General features: G+C 43.6%; 1 protein-coding gene across 1 annotated transcript in view; it reads left to right on the top strand.

The window, feature by feature from the left end:
* Positions 1 to 366: 366 nt before the first annotated feature.
* Positions 367 to 16,216, top strand: part of F13a1 (coagulation factor XIII A chain) — a 209,230-nt gene continuing 193,380 nt past the window's right edge. The window contains 3 exon segments of the mRNA XM_032884627.1: positions 367 to 415; positions 2,071 to 2,218; positions 15,929 to 16,117. Coding sequence (XP_032740518.1) covers positions 2,089 to 2,218; positions 15,929 to 16,117 — 319 coding nt within the window. The 5' untranslated portion in view covers positions 367 to 415; positions 2,071 to 2,088.

Below are 16,216 nucleotides of genomic sequence, written 5' to 3'. Positions count from 1 at the left end.
GTGACCTAGCAGGAAAACAGGAGAGAGGGTGGCTAACACCCCAATGCCATGTGCCAGTTACTAGTAACAGTCAGAGAAGGGGAAAGGCTCACACTGGGGGGAGGGGTGCAGGGTGGTGAGGAGATTCCAGGATGGGAACTTAGGAGCAAGTGGGGTATGGAGACAGGAAGGGGCACATACTAGAATATCAGAGTTGAGTGGCAGAAGTACATGGAAAGCCCTAGAAACAGTTCTGCCCCCTCTGCCAGCTGTCAAGAAAGGGGAGGAGAAATCCTCTGGGATGGGGAGGAGGGTGGGAGCCGTTAGGAAGTTATTTAAGAGCCAACTTTCTGGTCACTTTGCCTGAGTCCTTTTGAGGAAGTACCCAGAGGCACACGGGGAGACTACCAGAGCACCGTCTCAGGAGCACAAGCAGGTAAGAAACCCCCAGAGCAGCTCTAAGCAACCCTGCTCCAAGTTGTGGCTGTCCTCTGAACCTACATTCTGTATCTCTATAGCGTTGGAGGGGGTTCAAAGGCAGCCCCTCTCTCCAGTTCCAGCCCCTTCACCTCTTCAAGGGGAACCTTCTTTGAACTCTGCCATGCTATCCTGGGAGCACAGCTGGGCTGCTATAGAAGACTCTTAAATGGGGATAGGAGTAAGGTTGCTCCTCCGAGGCATGTCCCCTTTTCTAAGGCAAGCCAGCTGTGGAGCTGAGACTAAGTTAGAGGAGGGGGTAAGGCCACCTGGGAATGCCTGCCTTCCATCTCAACACAGGGCCTGAACTCAAGTTCCTCTCTCTTCTAAATCCACCAAGAGGGAGAGCTCCCCCTCCTGCACTCACCCAGTGGCCTACACTTCCTTTCTTGACCTGCACCTAGAATGTTTCTCTGCTTTACTTGCTCTCTACCAGAAGGCTGTCTGACTGCCCAGCAGTGCTCTCCACATTCTGCTGCTGGCCTCTAATGACCAGTCAGGATGTCACTGCTATTTGACACCAAGGGGGTTGAGTTTTCTTGTCTTCTCTGTCACCAAACCTTTAAACTCTCCCCACATCTTAGCTAGCCAGAGATTATCTGTAAATCCTCAAAGGCTTCTATAGATACCCATTGTTGTCTCGTTTTTCCAAGAACCCCTTTCTCCTCCAAAGACCAAATACCTTACCAAATGGTTCTGAGCTCAGTTTTGCTTCCAGTGCTTCTTTCAATTCTAGAACAGTCTAATCAAGTTGATCCCATAATAGCAGTGCTTCATCTTGCAAGGGTGTGCCTGGGTTTTGCAAACAGTCAGGTTGCCAGGAATCACTGCTTGGTGAACCAGGTGAAGAGACAAAGTCCCCCTTCATTTTGGTCAGTTGGTCAACAAGTCCTTATTGGACCCTGAAGGTGAGGTGCATAGTATTTAGACTGGCTGGTCGCCTGCACAAACTCCAAGGGAAGAGGAAGCAGGCCAGACCAAGTTAGAGCACAGCCTACTTATAATTTCAATTGGACATAACCAAGGCCTCTGTTCCACATACCCTAGTGGATTCATGTATAACTCTTGTCAGGCTCACCCCTAACCCCACTATACTGTAAGCTCTCATGTCTGGTCAACCTACCTAAGTACTAAGATCATATCCCACCTCATAAGAAGCTCTCAGTAAATAGTGACCACATTGAATGGCTGGTGTGACAGCTTTAAGGGACCATCCTAATCTATACATGTTTTCATGAGTCTAATCCTCACACTGACAGCTTTGGTGAGTCTCCCTGAGATGAGTGGCTTCATATACCTACAAACACAGGCTTTGCAGTGTTGAGGAAAGGAAAATTATGCTGTCTGAGAGCTTTAAAGGTGGTTTCTTCTTCAAGCAAACACTTTCTTGCTTTCTATACTTTTTGAGAAATGGGGACTCTTCCCTGAGATCCTGAGGGGACACACTCCATCACTAGGCTGATCCTTACTGCCACCTCCCAGTTATTATTTGTGTGTGGCTGACAGTGCATTGCCTGGGAGCTGCATTCCACACTTGCCTCTCTGCCTCTATTTTAGAATCATGGCCACAAGGATTTCACTTCTGTCCCATGAACTCTCTTCTCCTTTCCCAAGGATCCAGTAAAGCTGAGAATGTCGGATACTCCAGCAACTACCTTTGGGGGACGGAGAGCAATCCCACCCAACAACTCTAATGCAGCAGAAGTGGACCTCCCGACTGAGGATCTGCAGGGCCTGGTGCCCAGGGGTGTCAGCTTGAAAGGTAGAGGAGCACACCACTGTGTCTAGTAGAGCTGGGCCCCCTTTCCCATGAGGAATCTGTCTGAGGACCCTCCTCCATAAAGATTTACAAAAATATGTTCCCTCACAGTCTATGGTGTCCGCCCTCAGTCTCTGTTGCCCACCGAAGAAAGGTTCCAAAACTCAAGCTTTAGAAATACCGGAGAACCTGGAAGACAGTCCTAGTTTGGGCATTTACTGATCTTGTCACATAGAGAAAGCACTTCCTCTTTCTCCTTCTCAGCCATTCCTTTTACACAACGTGGTGCTGGACTCACCAAGGGCCTCTTCCACCCCTGATACTCTTTACTTTAGAGAATATTTTCTTGCTGGAAGATTCCACTTCTATAATATTGTCACTGTGTCTAATTACCTGGCTTGCAACTCCTTCCTTCTCTGTCCTCCATCCATGGCTCTGAATCTCAGAGCTGGTGAGAGGTGCCGGATTCTGACAGTAATGGAGATAGAAGCTCTCAGTGTGTCTCCTGAGGGGATGGGGGAGGGGGAGGGGGGACCGGTGTGGCAAGCTGCTTCCTCTGTCTTCTCCTGAGGGATCCACTCTGGGTGCAGTGGCCACCAGATGACCTTCTTTTGACCCTGTCAGTTAAGACAGGGTCCAGGTGCCAACACTGGCTTGGTGATACACAAGCCATTCCCTTGGGGAATGAGCAGGGACATTTAGACTCTTGTCCCTGAATAGCATCTAGTTGGCAGTACATTGTGGAATATCATTTATGCACCAAAACCCAGTTTTGCTCCTGTGGGCTCTCGGTGCTGCATTTCAAGGAGGATAAACATCTACTTGCTGAGGTAGGTACAGACGGTCACTCGGTGGCTTAGTGCCCAAGCACTAACTCTTCCAACTAAGTGCTACATTCTAAACTCTGACATTAAAGCCACGGAACTGGGGTATCCATGCAGCTGGCCTCCGGTTTCCTTTGTTATAGATTAGGAAATAGGCCTAAAGCAATGAGTTGATATTATTTACTTTTTTGCTGCCAAGACTAGAAGGGTTTTTTTCTCCATCTTTATTAAATTGGGTATTTCTTATTTACATTTCAATTGTTATTACATTTCCCAGTTTCCAGGCAAACATCCCCTTAACCCCTCCCCCTCCCCTTCTGTATGGGTGTTCCCCTCCCCATCCTCCTCCCATTACCGCCCTCCCCACAACAATCCCATTCATGATTGGCAGGACCCAGGGCTTCCCCTTCCACTGGTGCCCTTACTGGGCTATTCATTGCTACCTATGCAGTTGGAGCCCAGGGTCAGTCCATGTATAGTCTTTAGGTAGTGGCTTAGTCCCTGGAAGCTCTGGTTGGTTGGCATTGTTAATGCAAATAAAATTGGAAAGCCCGAAAACATCAAACTGTCCCATGGGTCACCTTAGGGTATTCGGTTTTCTTGTAAAATTCCCCTCTGGTCGAGAAGGTGCTGCACTCTGGGAGAGAGTGCATTGGCTCAGAAAGAAGGCAGCCATAGGAAAAGAAAGAGAAGGGGGTCAGGCACCCCCACCAGGATTCATGAGGAGACACTTGAACCTCTGTGCATGTGGTAAAAATTACTGCTCTTGGAGGCAGCAAACCAGCTTCCCGTCTCAGCAAACGCCATCTAAGTCCTGAGGCCTTAATCTTCCCATCAACAACATAGAGGCAGTACCTACTTTGCAGGGTGTTCCTAAGAACTGAATAAATATTGCCTGTGACAGACGGCATGTGACCCATGCCACATGACCAGTGATGGCCCGTTAGCTGGAATATGCAGAGGACCCTTCTCCACCAGGACATCGCTGATGGAGCACCTAAAGAAATTATAAATCTGAGCTAAATGTTGCCAATAACACATAAAAATTCACCAGAGCACTTGAGGAGGTTGGTTGATTTTTTTTCCCCCCTTATACCGGAGATAACAGGTTTTCTGTAAATCTTCCTTCAGAAGTAGAGATGGGGGAATAATTCACCTATTTTGAAAAGGCAGTGCTTATTTACTTTGCAGTCATATGTCCACAGCCCACATGACATGAGAGTTGTGCCCAAGCAGCCCTCACATAGGAACGTGACGGGCCAGTGACTGTGGCATAATCTGAATGGATGAAAACAGTCAGTCACAAACTGAATGACTCACCACACCAAATCACTATAACTCATTAATAATGTAGTTCACTGTGTGTGCTCAGTGCTGTAAGGATTCGACCTCTCAAGAATCATAGCTGGGGAGTCCCAAGAGAGCTGGACAGGAAAAAAAAACAAAACAAAGAAAAAAAAAAAAAGTCAGCAGACATACTGTCTGAACCAAGCTATTATTCTGCAGACCTCGAATTTCTGTTTATTTGTCTAAAAAGCACAGAGTGGGTTTGGCACTAAACATATCAAGCCTCCTCACCACCCCCTGAAATCACCTTTATAAAGGGACTAATGAATGGCAGCCAGGGAAGGCAGGAAGTGGCATTGGCTTATGTATTCTTGCATTTCCCCCAGTGGCCACTAGTGGACCCAGGAACAGGTTCATCTCCACTTAGGATGGCTCTGACTCCAGGATCCCAGACCCTTAAGCCCAGTTCTCCAACTCTACTGCCCTCAATGGTAGCTTTTTCATTGTGAAAACTCCCCGTGTAAAACGAACTGAACAGATCAGAGAGGCAAGAAGAGGAAAACAAACAAACGAACAAAAGCAAAACAAAACAAAAAAAACACACATCAGCCCTTTCGTTTTAATTAGGCCCATCACCATTACTGGGAAGTATTCATGAATTTCCAGAATATATCCACATGTCCGGGACATGGCCGATGTGTATACTAGCCTTTCACCACAATTGGGCACACTTGCTTAAGACTTCTTTTATTTGAACGAAGCATGCCACCTTCCCAACCACTTGAAAAACTGAAGCAGAAAATCACTTCTGGGCTAGCCTGGGCAACATAGCAAGGACCCTTCTCAGAACATTATTTTAGTAAGGTTAAAAATAAAACACATCAAACTACATATAATCGCAAAGCATCTCCAAAGGCATACTATAGTAGTTAAGAAAATCAGAAATATCTGACATTAGAAGGGGACCTCAGAGGTAGGACTAAGTTGTAAATACACCTGAGGTCATCATAGACTTTTAGAGATCCTTAGTGTCCCCCTGTGTGTCCCATAGTTGGAAAATTATTGAGTATCTACTCATGTTATTTAAATTGATGTGTGTGTGTGTGTGTGTGCGTGTGCGTGCGTGTGCGTGAATGTACAATGGAGGCCGGAGGTTAATGTTGGCTATTGGCTATCTTCCTTGATTACTCCATCTTACGTATTGAAGCTCAGCCTCTCACTTAAACCTAGTTCATCAGTTTGGCTACTCTAGCAAGCCAAACTTGCTCTAGGGATCCCTTGCTTCCCCCTCTGAATTAAGGACTAGAATTCAAACTCTGGTCCTCATTCTTATGTGGCAAGTGCTTTTACCAGAGGAGCCATCTTCCCAGCCCCATAGTGACATTCATTGCTAAATGAAGGGTTTTACATATTCAGTTGATATTTCTGAAAAATCTCCCCAGAGCCTTCCAGGTCTCAAGTTGTGTGTGGCTAGGTATGTAATGTTGCACAATACCACTTCATCCCCCTGGGCTGAGGGACTCTGTTACAGAGTGGCCATGAGTAGCAGTAATTAGAATATTTGCAGGGCAGGATGACTGTGTTGGAGTCAAACAAGGAAGCAGGACTGGCCTGATGACCATTCAAATGGATGCAGACCCAGGAGCTTTTAGGATAGTGGAGTCTAGGTGGTTTTCTGAGAATTCCTTCCCTCCTACCACTCTTTGTCAGAATTAAACAAATCTCTTAACCATTTAGTAATCAACTTCTTGGTGCCAAGGAGACACTCTGAATTTAGGGTTATTGAAAGAAGGAGAGAAGCATTCAATACATGACAGAGAAATGAAGTTGTTATGTGAAGTTCACCACTCACCCAGTTCAAAAAACTGTATTTATTGTCAGTTACATGTTGAGACTGTATTTGGGGATAGAAAGAGAAAGTCAATCTTCCACCTTAAGTGGCTTTCATTTTAAAAACAAACAAAACCCCAAAACAAAACAAACAAAAACTTAGTGAAGATCACTGCAATTCAGTCTAATAAATAGTGTAATTGAAATGTAGTCGAACTACAGTAAAATGATGGAGAGACAGGTTTTGGGGTAGAGTAGAAGATGAAGGCTTCCAGATAACAAAGACATCTCAGCTGCTACTTGTAAGATGAAAAAGAATGTTCCAGATAATGCCCTGCTGAGCATGACAGTAAAAACTTTTAATCTTAGCCCTTGGGAGATGGCAGTAGAAAAATAAGCAATTCAACATCGTCCTCTGCTACACAACGAATTCAAGGCTAGTCTGGGGTGATAGGAGACTCTCTCAATAAAATAAAAATAATGAATAAAAGCAAGGGCCAAGCTAAGTGTTGTAGAGCAAGCTTGCAATCTCTGTACATGGGGGTCTGGGATCATGATTTTCTGACCAGTCTATACTAAGTACAGATGATGTAGACCACGTGTCAAATGAAGAAGAAGCAGTGGGCTAGAGAGATGATGGGTAAGATAGAGCTCTATGGATAATTTTGGGTACCAGAGCCTAGTGCTCATGCAGTTAATTAGGCATCCTCCACACTCCTATAACTCCAGATCTTAAGGTGAGAGGAGACAGGATGATTGCTGAATTTGTTTCCAACCTGAGAAAACTTGAACCTCGGGTTCAGGGAGAGACCCTGCCTTAAAATACATGCACAGGAATACCTACCATCACCCCCTCCCAGACGCCACACCCCCACCCACCACCTGGCAGGGAAAAGAATAAGTACATCTTTTTTAAAAGATGAAGGAAGACAGGACGAAGAGTACACGGAAGATCGTTTGTCAAAAGTGGTGGGAATTGGCTGAAGGACAGAGAAAAGATAAGCCTTACAAACTTGTCAGGCATCACAGTACAATACGCATCGGAGACCCTACTTCCCTTCCATTCCACAGAACACAGGAGACTTGCTGTGGACTCTCAATAGCAGATTTATGTTTTACAAGAGTGATTCTCATAATGAGGAGAAAATTGAGAGAAGATGTTTCAGGCTAGAGGAGAGGTAGATCAGAAGGCCCTGGAGAAGGTGTGAGTCTCATTGCTTTTGTTCTAAGATTTCTGCAGCGTTTAAGGCCATAGGACATTTTAGTAGCAACAGCTTAAATAATACTTGTTGAAGAAAATGTCTTTAATTGTTCGAATTATACTTTCTCCTCCTGAGTCCCCAAAAGATGTGTGAGGAAAACCTTCCTGTGACTCTTTCCACCATAAGCAGACCTACTTCCTCATGCATGGTGTTAAGCCTATAGCTTAATAATAATGTTACCAAAGATTGCAGGGAGATCTCAGCTCACCAGGGAATTCCTAGAATATGAACCTAAACATTTAACTTATTTCAAGATTCCATCTGTGACAGGTATAATCATTCTCAGAAGAATATTTTTGCAACCCAGGGAGAAGATAATTCACTTTTTCTCATATTAGAGAGAGAGAGAGAGAGAGAGTAGGAGGACAGGAAAGCAGCTGACTCTTGAGCAGAAACACTCTTTCTGTAACAGCCCATTTTCTGATGTGTTTGGAATTAGACTAAATTGTGTTAGGTAGACTTTTTGAAAGCTGTCACTTTGAAAGGGCAAGCTGCCAAGTTCCTAGCCATAATATAACTTTAAAAAGAAAATGAAAGAAAGAAAGAAGTGGCTTCCCAGAGAGCTGTTCCATTTTGCTAAGGTGCTGGGCTTGGACAGGGAGATGTGAATTCATTTGCTGCTTGTGGTGAATGAGGCCTAAACACTAAGAAGGCTCTTTCTATCTAAGATATATCTTGTTAGGCCGATAAGCAACGTACAATCCATCCTCGCAGCTTCACAGATGCTTTTTGAGTACCAAACACTTGGGGGAGGGGCATAAATAGGCAAAGGGGAACTAAAGTGCCTTGTGTTATTTATGTTATCTTTATACCTAGGTCCACGTTTCTTTGTAACCAAATGTGTTCTTCTTATACGGATTCTGTATCTGTTTGGCTTTGCATGTGGTTATCCATGATCAACCAGAGAAATGTTATTCATTTGGTGACACTGGAGAACTCACCTCCTTCCCCAGTACTGACTCTCAGGGCTGTGATTTAGATGTAGTTTGTCCTCAAAGGTTTATGTGCTAAAACTTGGTCTCCGTGTGGTAAACTGAGAGACAAGGCCTACTGGAAGGTTCTCATGTCACTGTGTGGGGATGGGAGTGGGGGTTGTCCTTAGAAGAGAGTAAAGCCCTCCTTATGTGACCCTGAGCTAGTTCTCATGAAAGCGGGTTTTTAGAAAAGATAGAGCCTGGCCGTAAATCACTCGCTGTGGGCCGGGACCTGAGATCTCTGCCTCTTTTGTCTAGCTTCTGCCTTTAGGATGCTATGTTGCACACACTATGAGGTATGGTTCTGGTCCCTCAGAGCCAGAATATGCAGTTTAAACTGTTAGCATCCAAACACCTCATCGCTCTTCTCTCTCTCTCTTTTCCCCTCTCTTCTTCTCTCTCCCCCTCCCTCCATCTCCTCCCCCTGCTTCTCTCCTCCTCACTTCCCTCCCCTATCTCCTCCCTCTCCCTCCTTTCTCTCCCCCCCCTTCCTTCCCCTCTCTCCTCCCTCCCTCTCCTTCCCTCTCCTTCACTTCCTCCCCTCTTCCTCCCCCCTCTTCTCCTCTGCTCTCCCTCCCCTTCCCTTCTCCTTCCCTCCCCTCCCTCTCTCTCCTCCCTCCCATCCCCTCCTCCTTCCTCTCTTCCTTCCCCCCTCCTCTCCTCTCCTCTCCTCCCCTCTCCTCTCCGCCCCTCTCCTCCCTTTTCTCTTTTCCCCTTCCTTCTTCCCTTTCTCCTTCTCATGTGTCTTTTTTCTTCATTAAAAACCCAGCCTCAGACATTTCTTATAGTAATGAGAAACAGATTAACACACCCAGTGATTCCACTGACCCATTAGAAGGTTACTGTAAAGAGACATGAACACGGCTGTCACTTTCTATTTTAAGACTAAGTCACCGGGTTTTATCTTTCCATGCATCTCACACATTTGACTGCCATTTTGAACATGATTGCTTTAAACCTTTTACCTATCAGAGTGGCTTGTAATTTTCCATGCCTCAGCCAAGTTGCACTTTTATATCTTTTTTTCCCCCAAGTCTCAGTTTTTAAATGAAACGTTTTTCTTCATTTAGATAGTTTGAGGAAGGAATCTGAAAAGATCAGATTTTATTTAACTCTGCCCTGGTTTCTCCTCACTTAGAATGCAGCATTTTCCTATGAGTGTTCCACTTCCTTTCCAAAGGCACTGATTTATTAGGGTGATATTGTAATAAAATAAATAAATAAAGTAACTGAAAAACATGATTTTTTAAAATCCAGGCTTAAAATTAAATATTCTCAAAAACAGTGCAATGATATATATATATATATATATATATGTGTGTGTGTGTGTGTGTGTATGTGTGTGTGTGTGTGTGTGTGTGTGTATGAAAAATGTTAATATCTAAAAAGAAGTTTTGCCATGTCCACTTCAAGGCAAAGACCACTGCCCACTAAGAGCTTTGTCATGCACAGTACCAGTGCTCCTGCAGGTAATCTGGACTGTCTTTGGTAAGGCCAGATTCTTCTAAACCCCCAAGCTGTTCATCTTCCAGTACCCACCAGTATCACTCAGGACTAGCACTGCACTCTATAAGGTTCAGCTGACCTCACTCAGACTCCCTAGATGTTCACCAACTTCTTCAGGCTGAGGTGTGGGGTAGAAAGCTGGATGACTGGTCCTTTCTAGGACTGACATAATAATCTGGGTGAATCTCATGTTTTGCTTTATTTTTTTCTGAGTAGATAAAGCTGATTGAAATATCAAGGCATTGGAACTAATGAACATTCTTTCAGGCAGTCGATCGTAGGGGAGGAAGGGTAATAATTATGAGGGAAGAGTAGGGAGTACATTAGGACCTATCCATTCATTCCCTACATGGAGACTAATCTCAGCACGGATCTATTTTCCCCCATATGTGAGATTTTTCTTTAGTTTTAACACACAATGTAGACACTTTGAACTTAAGGGCAACCTGGGTCTGTGTTCCATCTCTGTTCTGGAAGTGGCAGGTGATTGGATGTAGCAGAAACTGATACAGAGACATGATTCTCAAGTGTTTTCAAATGTCAGAAAGCTGGGGTCAGGAAGGTTAGGAGGACCAGAGCAGATGTTTTGCAGGCTCTGGTCAATCAACACAGATGTAGGAGGGAGGTCCAGAGGAAATGGCAACCCTCAGCACCAATCTTAACTCAGAATGGGCAACAGCTTTCTAATTGGCCCTCTGGATGGACACCACCCCAACACTATTCTATTTTGTTCCCATAAGAGGTTTCACTTGTATGTAAGGACTTAATCATCATGTCCATTCCCATTTGGGCTTCTCATTGGATCCTCAGAACAAAGTCTAAACCCATGGACATGGTCACCAAGACCTGAAGGAGCTTGGGCCTTGAGATTTCCTTATGTTCCTCAACCCTCTCCAGCCACCCTATTGTCTCCTGGCTTCTTATGTGATCATCCACACTCCTGCTTAAGCTACCATCCTCTCTACACACTTGTTACCAGTTGTCCTGGTCAGCATCAACTATCAACTTGACACAGCCTAGAATCACCTTAAAAGGGTGTCTGATCTTTATCAGATCGATCTTCAGGTATATCTATAAGGAAGGCCTTGTTTGTCTTAACTGAGGGAGTGAGACCCAGCCCATTGCAGGAGTGCCATTTCCTTGGCAAGAGGTCCTTGACTATATAAGAAAGCTAGCTACACATGTGAGCAAACTCCACGTTCTATGCTTTAAGTTCCTACCCTGACTTCCTTCAGTGATGGACTGTGACCTAGAAGTGGAAAGCCAAATAAACCCTTTTCTCCCCTAGGTTGCTTTTGCTCAAAGTGTTTTATCACAACAACAGAAATGAAGGTGGAACCCTATCTCTCTTCTGGGAAGGGGTTCTCCCACACCTTACCCCAGAATCCCAAATTTCTCTTATTATTTATGCCCCTTTTGGTATTTACTTAGCTTTCATTTATGAGGAAACTCTCATGAATACTTGTATTACTGCCTTGAGTGACAGCACAAAATAATGTACTATAGAAATCTGGCTATAGTGAATAATAAACGTACTGAATGCAACTTCAGGTCCTAAGTGATTGTGAGAATATAGAACAATGAGCCAACTCTACCAGTGAATGTATTGTGAATTCATGCAAGGCCTTAAAAATGGAGCCACAAAGAAGAAAAAGCAGTTACATAAGTAAATATAGCCAAATAGCTACACCGGTTTGAGATCTGTGGGAGTCTGGGTGGAACTACAATCCCCTATTGATAGAAATGATATCAGAATGTGTTTTAAGGGTTTTGATTCAGCAGATACTTAATGTAAATCTATAGTAAGCTACCAGTGCCCAATGAGGCCTGACCTGAAGAAACCAAAATATGCTTTTTTCTTTTATTTTTACAAGATATAGTGGTCTCATTGTAGTTTATTGGAAAAACTACAGCCAGAATAATGCATAATAGTCGAGGGAAGACTCTTCCTGAGAGGAAACTGACAAAGTTAAATCTATTATGAAACAGGATTTATAATATTTTAGGAATGAGTCCTTAAAGAAGAGGTTAGAAAGTTGAGATGCTTTTACTCAGGGGATGTCTCAGGGTGGTCTCTAAACTTCAGAGTAACAGAGGGACAGAGTTCTGGATCTGTGTAGAAGTCCAAATCCATACTCATGGTCAGAAGCCAAGGATCATACTCAGTTTGGACAGGGGTTCTGAAGAAGGGGTTTTCAAGAGCGGCAAAAGGAACACTTGAAGTCAAATCATGGGTACAAGCTGAAAGAATGTGTTCTGCTCAAGACAACTTTGGAGATCTCCAGACAGCTCACCCAGATAGCTCATCCAGGTAGTTCATCCAGGTAGCTCAGCTCTCACAGAACAAAGCCCAGTCTTTTATTTACATTCAGTCATTTACTCCAAGTTCTCTTTTGATATCCCACAAATCAGCATTCCACGACCCCAGCCCCTTGATTCTTAGAAAAAGACAGCAAGCACATCATTTCCTTTTAACATTGCAAATGAATTTAGAGATCTGCCTGCCTTTGTAAAAATGGACAATAAGTTTAGCTGGGTCATAATCCATTCTGAAATTACCATTCTCCCCACACCTGGGCCTGGACCTAAACTGGCTCTGTCTGAACTTGAACTCCAGAATCTGTCTGCATTTGTAAGCACAAACAATAAACTTATCTGGGTGGGATTACACCACTCCTGAAATTTCTTCATCTCCTTCCTTAATATCTTTCTGATAATCTGGCTCATAATACAGCTTCCTTTGTTCTTTTAGGTCCGTGAAGCTTCTTATACAATTCATATTGCAACCTTATACTTTGCAGAGTTGAGCAACTATATATTTTTGAACTCATGTTTTCAGAGTTTCTTCCCACAGCCTTAAGGGCTGTCCTGAAGGTCATTTACCATTTTTGCTAAGGAGATAGATACACCCTTGCCTCCCAAATTTGTGCTGTCTCTGATTATCATGGGATCATTAACCTTGGCAGAGAGGATATTCGCCAATAACCTTGGCAGGGAGAATATTTCCATGAAGTAATTTATGTCTATGTCTATATCTAGCTATATATTTCTATCTCTATCTCTCTATATATCTGTATCTATCTATCTATATCTATATCTATCTATCTATCTATCTATCTATCTATCTATCTATCTATCTATCTATATATCACAAGCCCCATACCTAGCAAACATCAACACTCATGGAGGCCCACACCCTGTTGGGTCTGTTCCAGGAATGGGAACTATGTCACACCATTCCTTCCATGACCATGCAGGACTTAGCAGTCAGAAAATCCACAGGGAAGCAAATGTCAGGCCATCTTGAGAATGGTAGAGTTGTAGAAGAATTGACTGTATGTCTTGGGAGCTAAAGGGTGCTCTGTTCCCTCTGAGACCAGACTCCATATGGCTCAGCCATATCTAGAAGGTCTACCAAATGGTCCAGAAGGTGCCTTTGCCTCTGAGATTCAGTGAATTTGTGATATTGAAGGCTTTCTTTCTACTGCTTTAAATGAACAGAGAACTGATGAAACTATTCTGAGAATTTTGTTTTTTAGATGATGATTAAAAATCACTATGCTAAGAAAAAGGAGCAGAAGAGTTGATTCATAAAGTCATTTTGGAGAGGGTTTTCCATCTTGGTGTGTGTGTGTGTGTGTGTGTGTGTGTGTGTGTGTGTGTGTATTTGCATATATAAGAGAGAGAAACCGAGACACAGAGAGATTTGTGTGTGTGTGTGTTCATGTGTATGTGCTCATGTATGTGCATACACTCTAATGCATGGGCAGGTTAGAGGTCAACATCAAGCATCCTCTTGAACTACTGTTTTTGGAGACAGGATCTCTCACTGAACCTGGAGCTAGACTGACTAGCCAGCAACCCCAGGGACCTGCCTATTTCCACAGCTGTCAATTCCCAGCTCTTCCTTAAGTTGTTTTAACATTGGAATTTTGGCTTTAATAAAACTAGAGGAGTTAGAAAAAAAGGAAGCATGGAAAAGAGGCTCTAAAATTACACGTCTGCAGCTTCCAGTTTAAAGGAAAAGTGTTCTTCAGAGGCTCCTGTATATTGATAAGTCTTTGAGATTAGACAATACTATAACCATGTCTTGCATTTTGCCCATCTAACAGCAGAGCCAGAGGAACCCATGAAGTACTCCACCATGATGGACAGGTTCCATCCAGAATTCATGGTCTGTGAACCACTGTCAGTTAATGGTCCCACTTTGTGCCAGATATAGTACCAGACCCACCCACTATAACTATAATCTTCCTAGAAAATTTCTGGGTAGCAATATCCTCATTTGAAAAGAGGATAGAATTCAAATCTGGAAGGAAAATCATCATTTACAAGGAATTTTGAGAGTTGAATTTTGACTTGGTTTTACCCAAACTTTGACTTTATGAATAGTGTTTCAGAGACTGTTGAACTTAAGAGTTTGAGGGAATCTTAATGTGCTCAACTTTTTGTTTTTCCTCTGCAAGGAAAAATGGAGCCTAAGCGAAATGGGTTTATCTAGAATTCTTGTGTAAAACAAAGGGGTTTGGGGTAATCTTGCAAGATGTCTACACATGTATTCAAGCTCATAGTTATGCTTCCTTCATGTAATATGTCTCCAGCTATAGGAGTAAAGCATGCATCAAGTAGTCAGGCAGCTTGGAAAACTGAGGCCTGGCTACCTGTCTTAGTTAAGGTTTTACTGCTGTGAACAGACACCATGACCAAGGCAAGTCTTACAAAGCACAACATTTACTTGGGGCCAGCTTGCAGGTTCAGAGGTTCAGTCCATTATCATCAAGGCAGGAACATGGCAGCATCCAGGGAGGCATGGTACACGAGGAGCTGATACTTCTACATCTTTATCTGAAGGCTGCTAGCAGAATACTGACTTCCAGGCAGCTAGGAGGAGAATCTTAAAGCCCGCACCCACAGTGATACACCTACTCCAATAAGGCTGCACCTTCTGATAGTGCCACTCCCTGGGCTGAGCATATATAAACCATCATACTACCTGACTCAACTTTCCTTAAATGGAACTCCAAACATAGTTACAGAAACCAATACCCCCAGTCAATCACCTAAACTACATTGTAGACCCTCCTGTGTATGAAGGAGGAAATGAAGAAAGGCACGAGAGGAGCTCACTTTTCTCTGGGACTAGTATGTGTCAGAAAATCTGTAAGTTCCTGTCACTCATGGAATCTCATGTCACCATCATATATATAAACCTCTAGATAATGTTGTAACCTAACAAATGATTCTGTAAAATAAATGAATATATGCAGTCTATGCAAAACTATATGAGTAGTAGGCATAAAGTTAACATGTATACTCCTGACTCCAAAAGACAGGGAAAACTTGGAAATTTTTAGCATCAAAAAGACCAGAGTCTGACACCTAGATAGCTCATTTAGGAGCCAAGGATGTGTGAATCTGAGTCTGCCTATGCCAGTGGATATGGTCACATGTTGTCACACAGAAACGCTGCCTCTCTTTCTAGAACATGGTCCTTCTACCCTCTCCCTGCCTTTGAGCAATCAGATCTACTTTTAGAATTACAGTAGGAGGACATTTGACCCTTCCCGGGGTAGGAGGGAAGTTTGGATTAATGGCTGGCTTTGTCCCTTTGAGGCTTTGTCAGATTTGATCCCTCCTTTTGGAAAGATGGGGAAATTGAAGTGGCAGTCTCACCTAGGGAGGGACAGCCATAATAGGTAGAGCCTGACTTAACAACACCCAGCATGAGACAGAGAATCTGAAGACTTGAACTCTGACCCCTGCTTTTCTCTGTCTAGATCTATAAACTAGGCACCCTTCTCTCCCAAAATGAGGATCCTGTGCTCTGAAAAGAGCTCCCAGGTGGGGAGAGGGTTTAAAAGAATTTGTCTTCCAAAGCAAGAGGCTGATTCTCGAATCTGCTGCCCCCTCTCCTCCCTGGCAGTTCCAACCAGCATACTTTCTTCCAGAAAAAAAAAAAGCTGTTTTTCGAGTATGTGTTTAGGTCAAACATATTTAATGATTTTCTTACTTTGCTTTCTGTGTGGACAGATTACCTGAATGTCACAGCTGTTCACCTGTTCAAGGAGAGATGGGACAGCAACAAGATTGATCACCACACAGACAAATATGACAACAATAAGTTGATTGTCCGCAGAGGACAGACTTTCTACATCCAGATTGACTTCAATCGCCCATATGACCCCAGGAAGGATCTCTTCAGAGTGGAATATGTCATTGGTGAGTGCTGCCTGCCTTAGCCGTGATACTAGGGGACACGCTGCAGAGAGAGGTGGGGACGGGCTTGATTTTACAATTTCCTAGTACTGTATTTAAGAC

Source organism: Rattus rattus, chromosome 14 (genome assembly GCF_011064425.1).
Source record: "Rattus rattus isolate New Zealand chromosome 14, Rrattus_CSIRO_v1, whole genome shotgun sequence".
Lineage (NCBI taxonomy): Eukaryota > Metazoa > Chordata > Mammalia > Rodentia > Muridae > Rattus > Rattus rattus.
The sequence above is the reverse complement of the archived record's forward strand: the minus strand, read 5'-3'. Positions and strand labels throughout refer to the sequence as shown.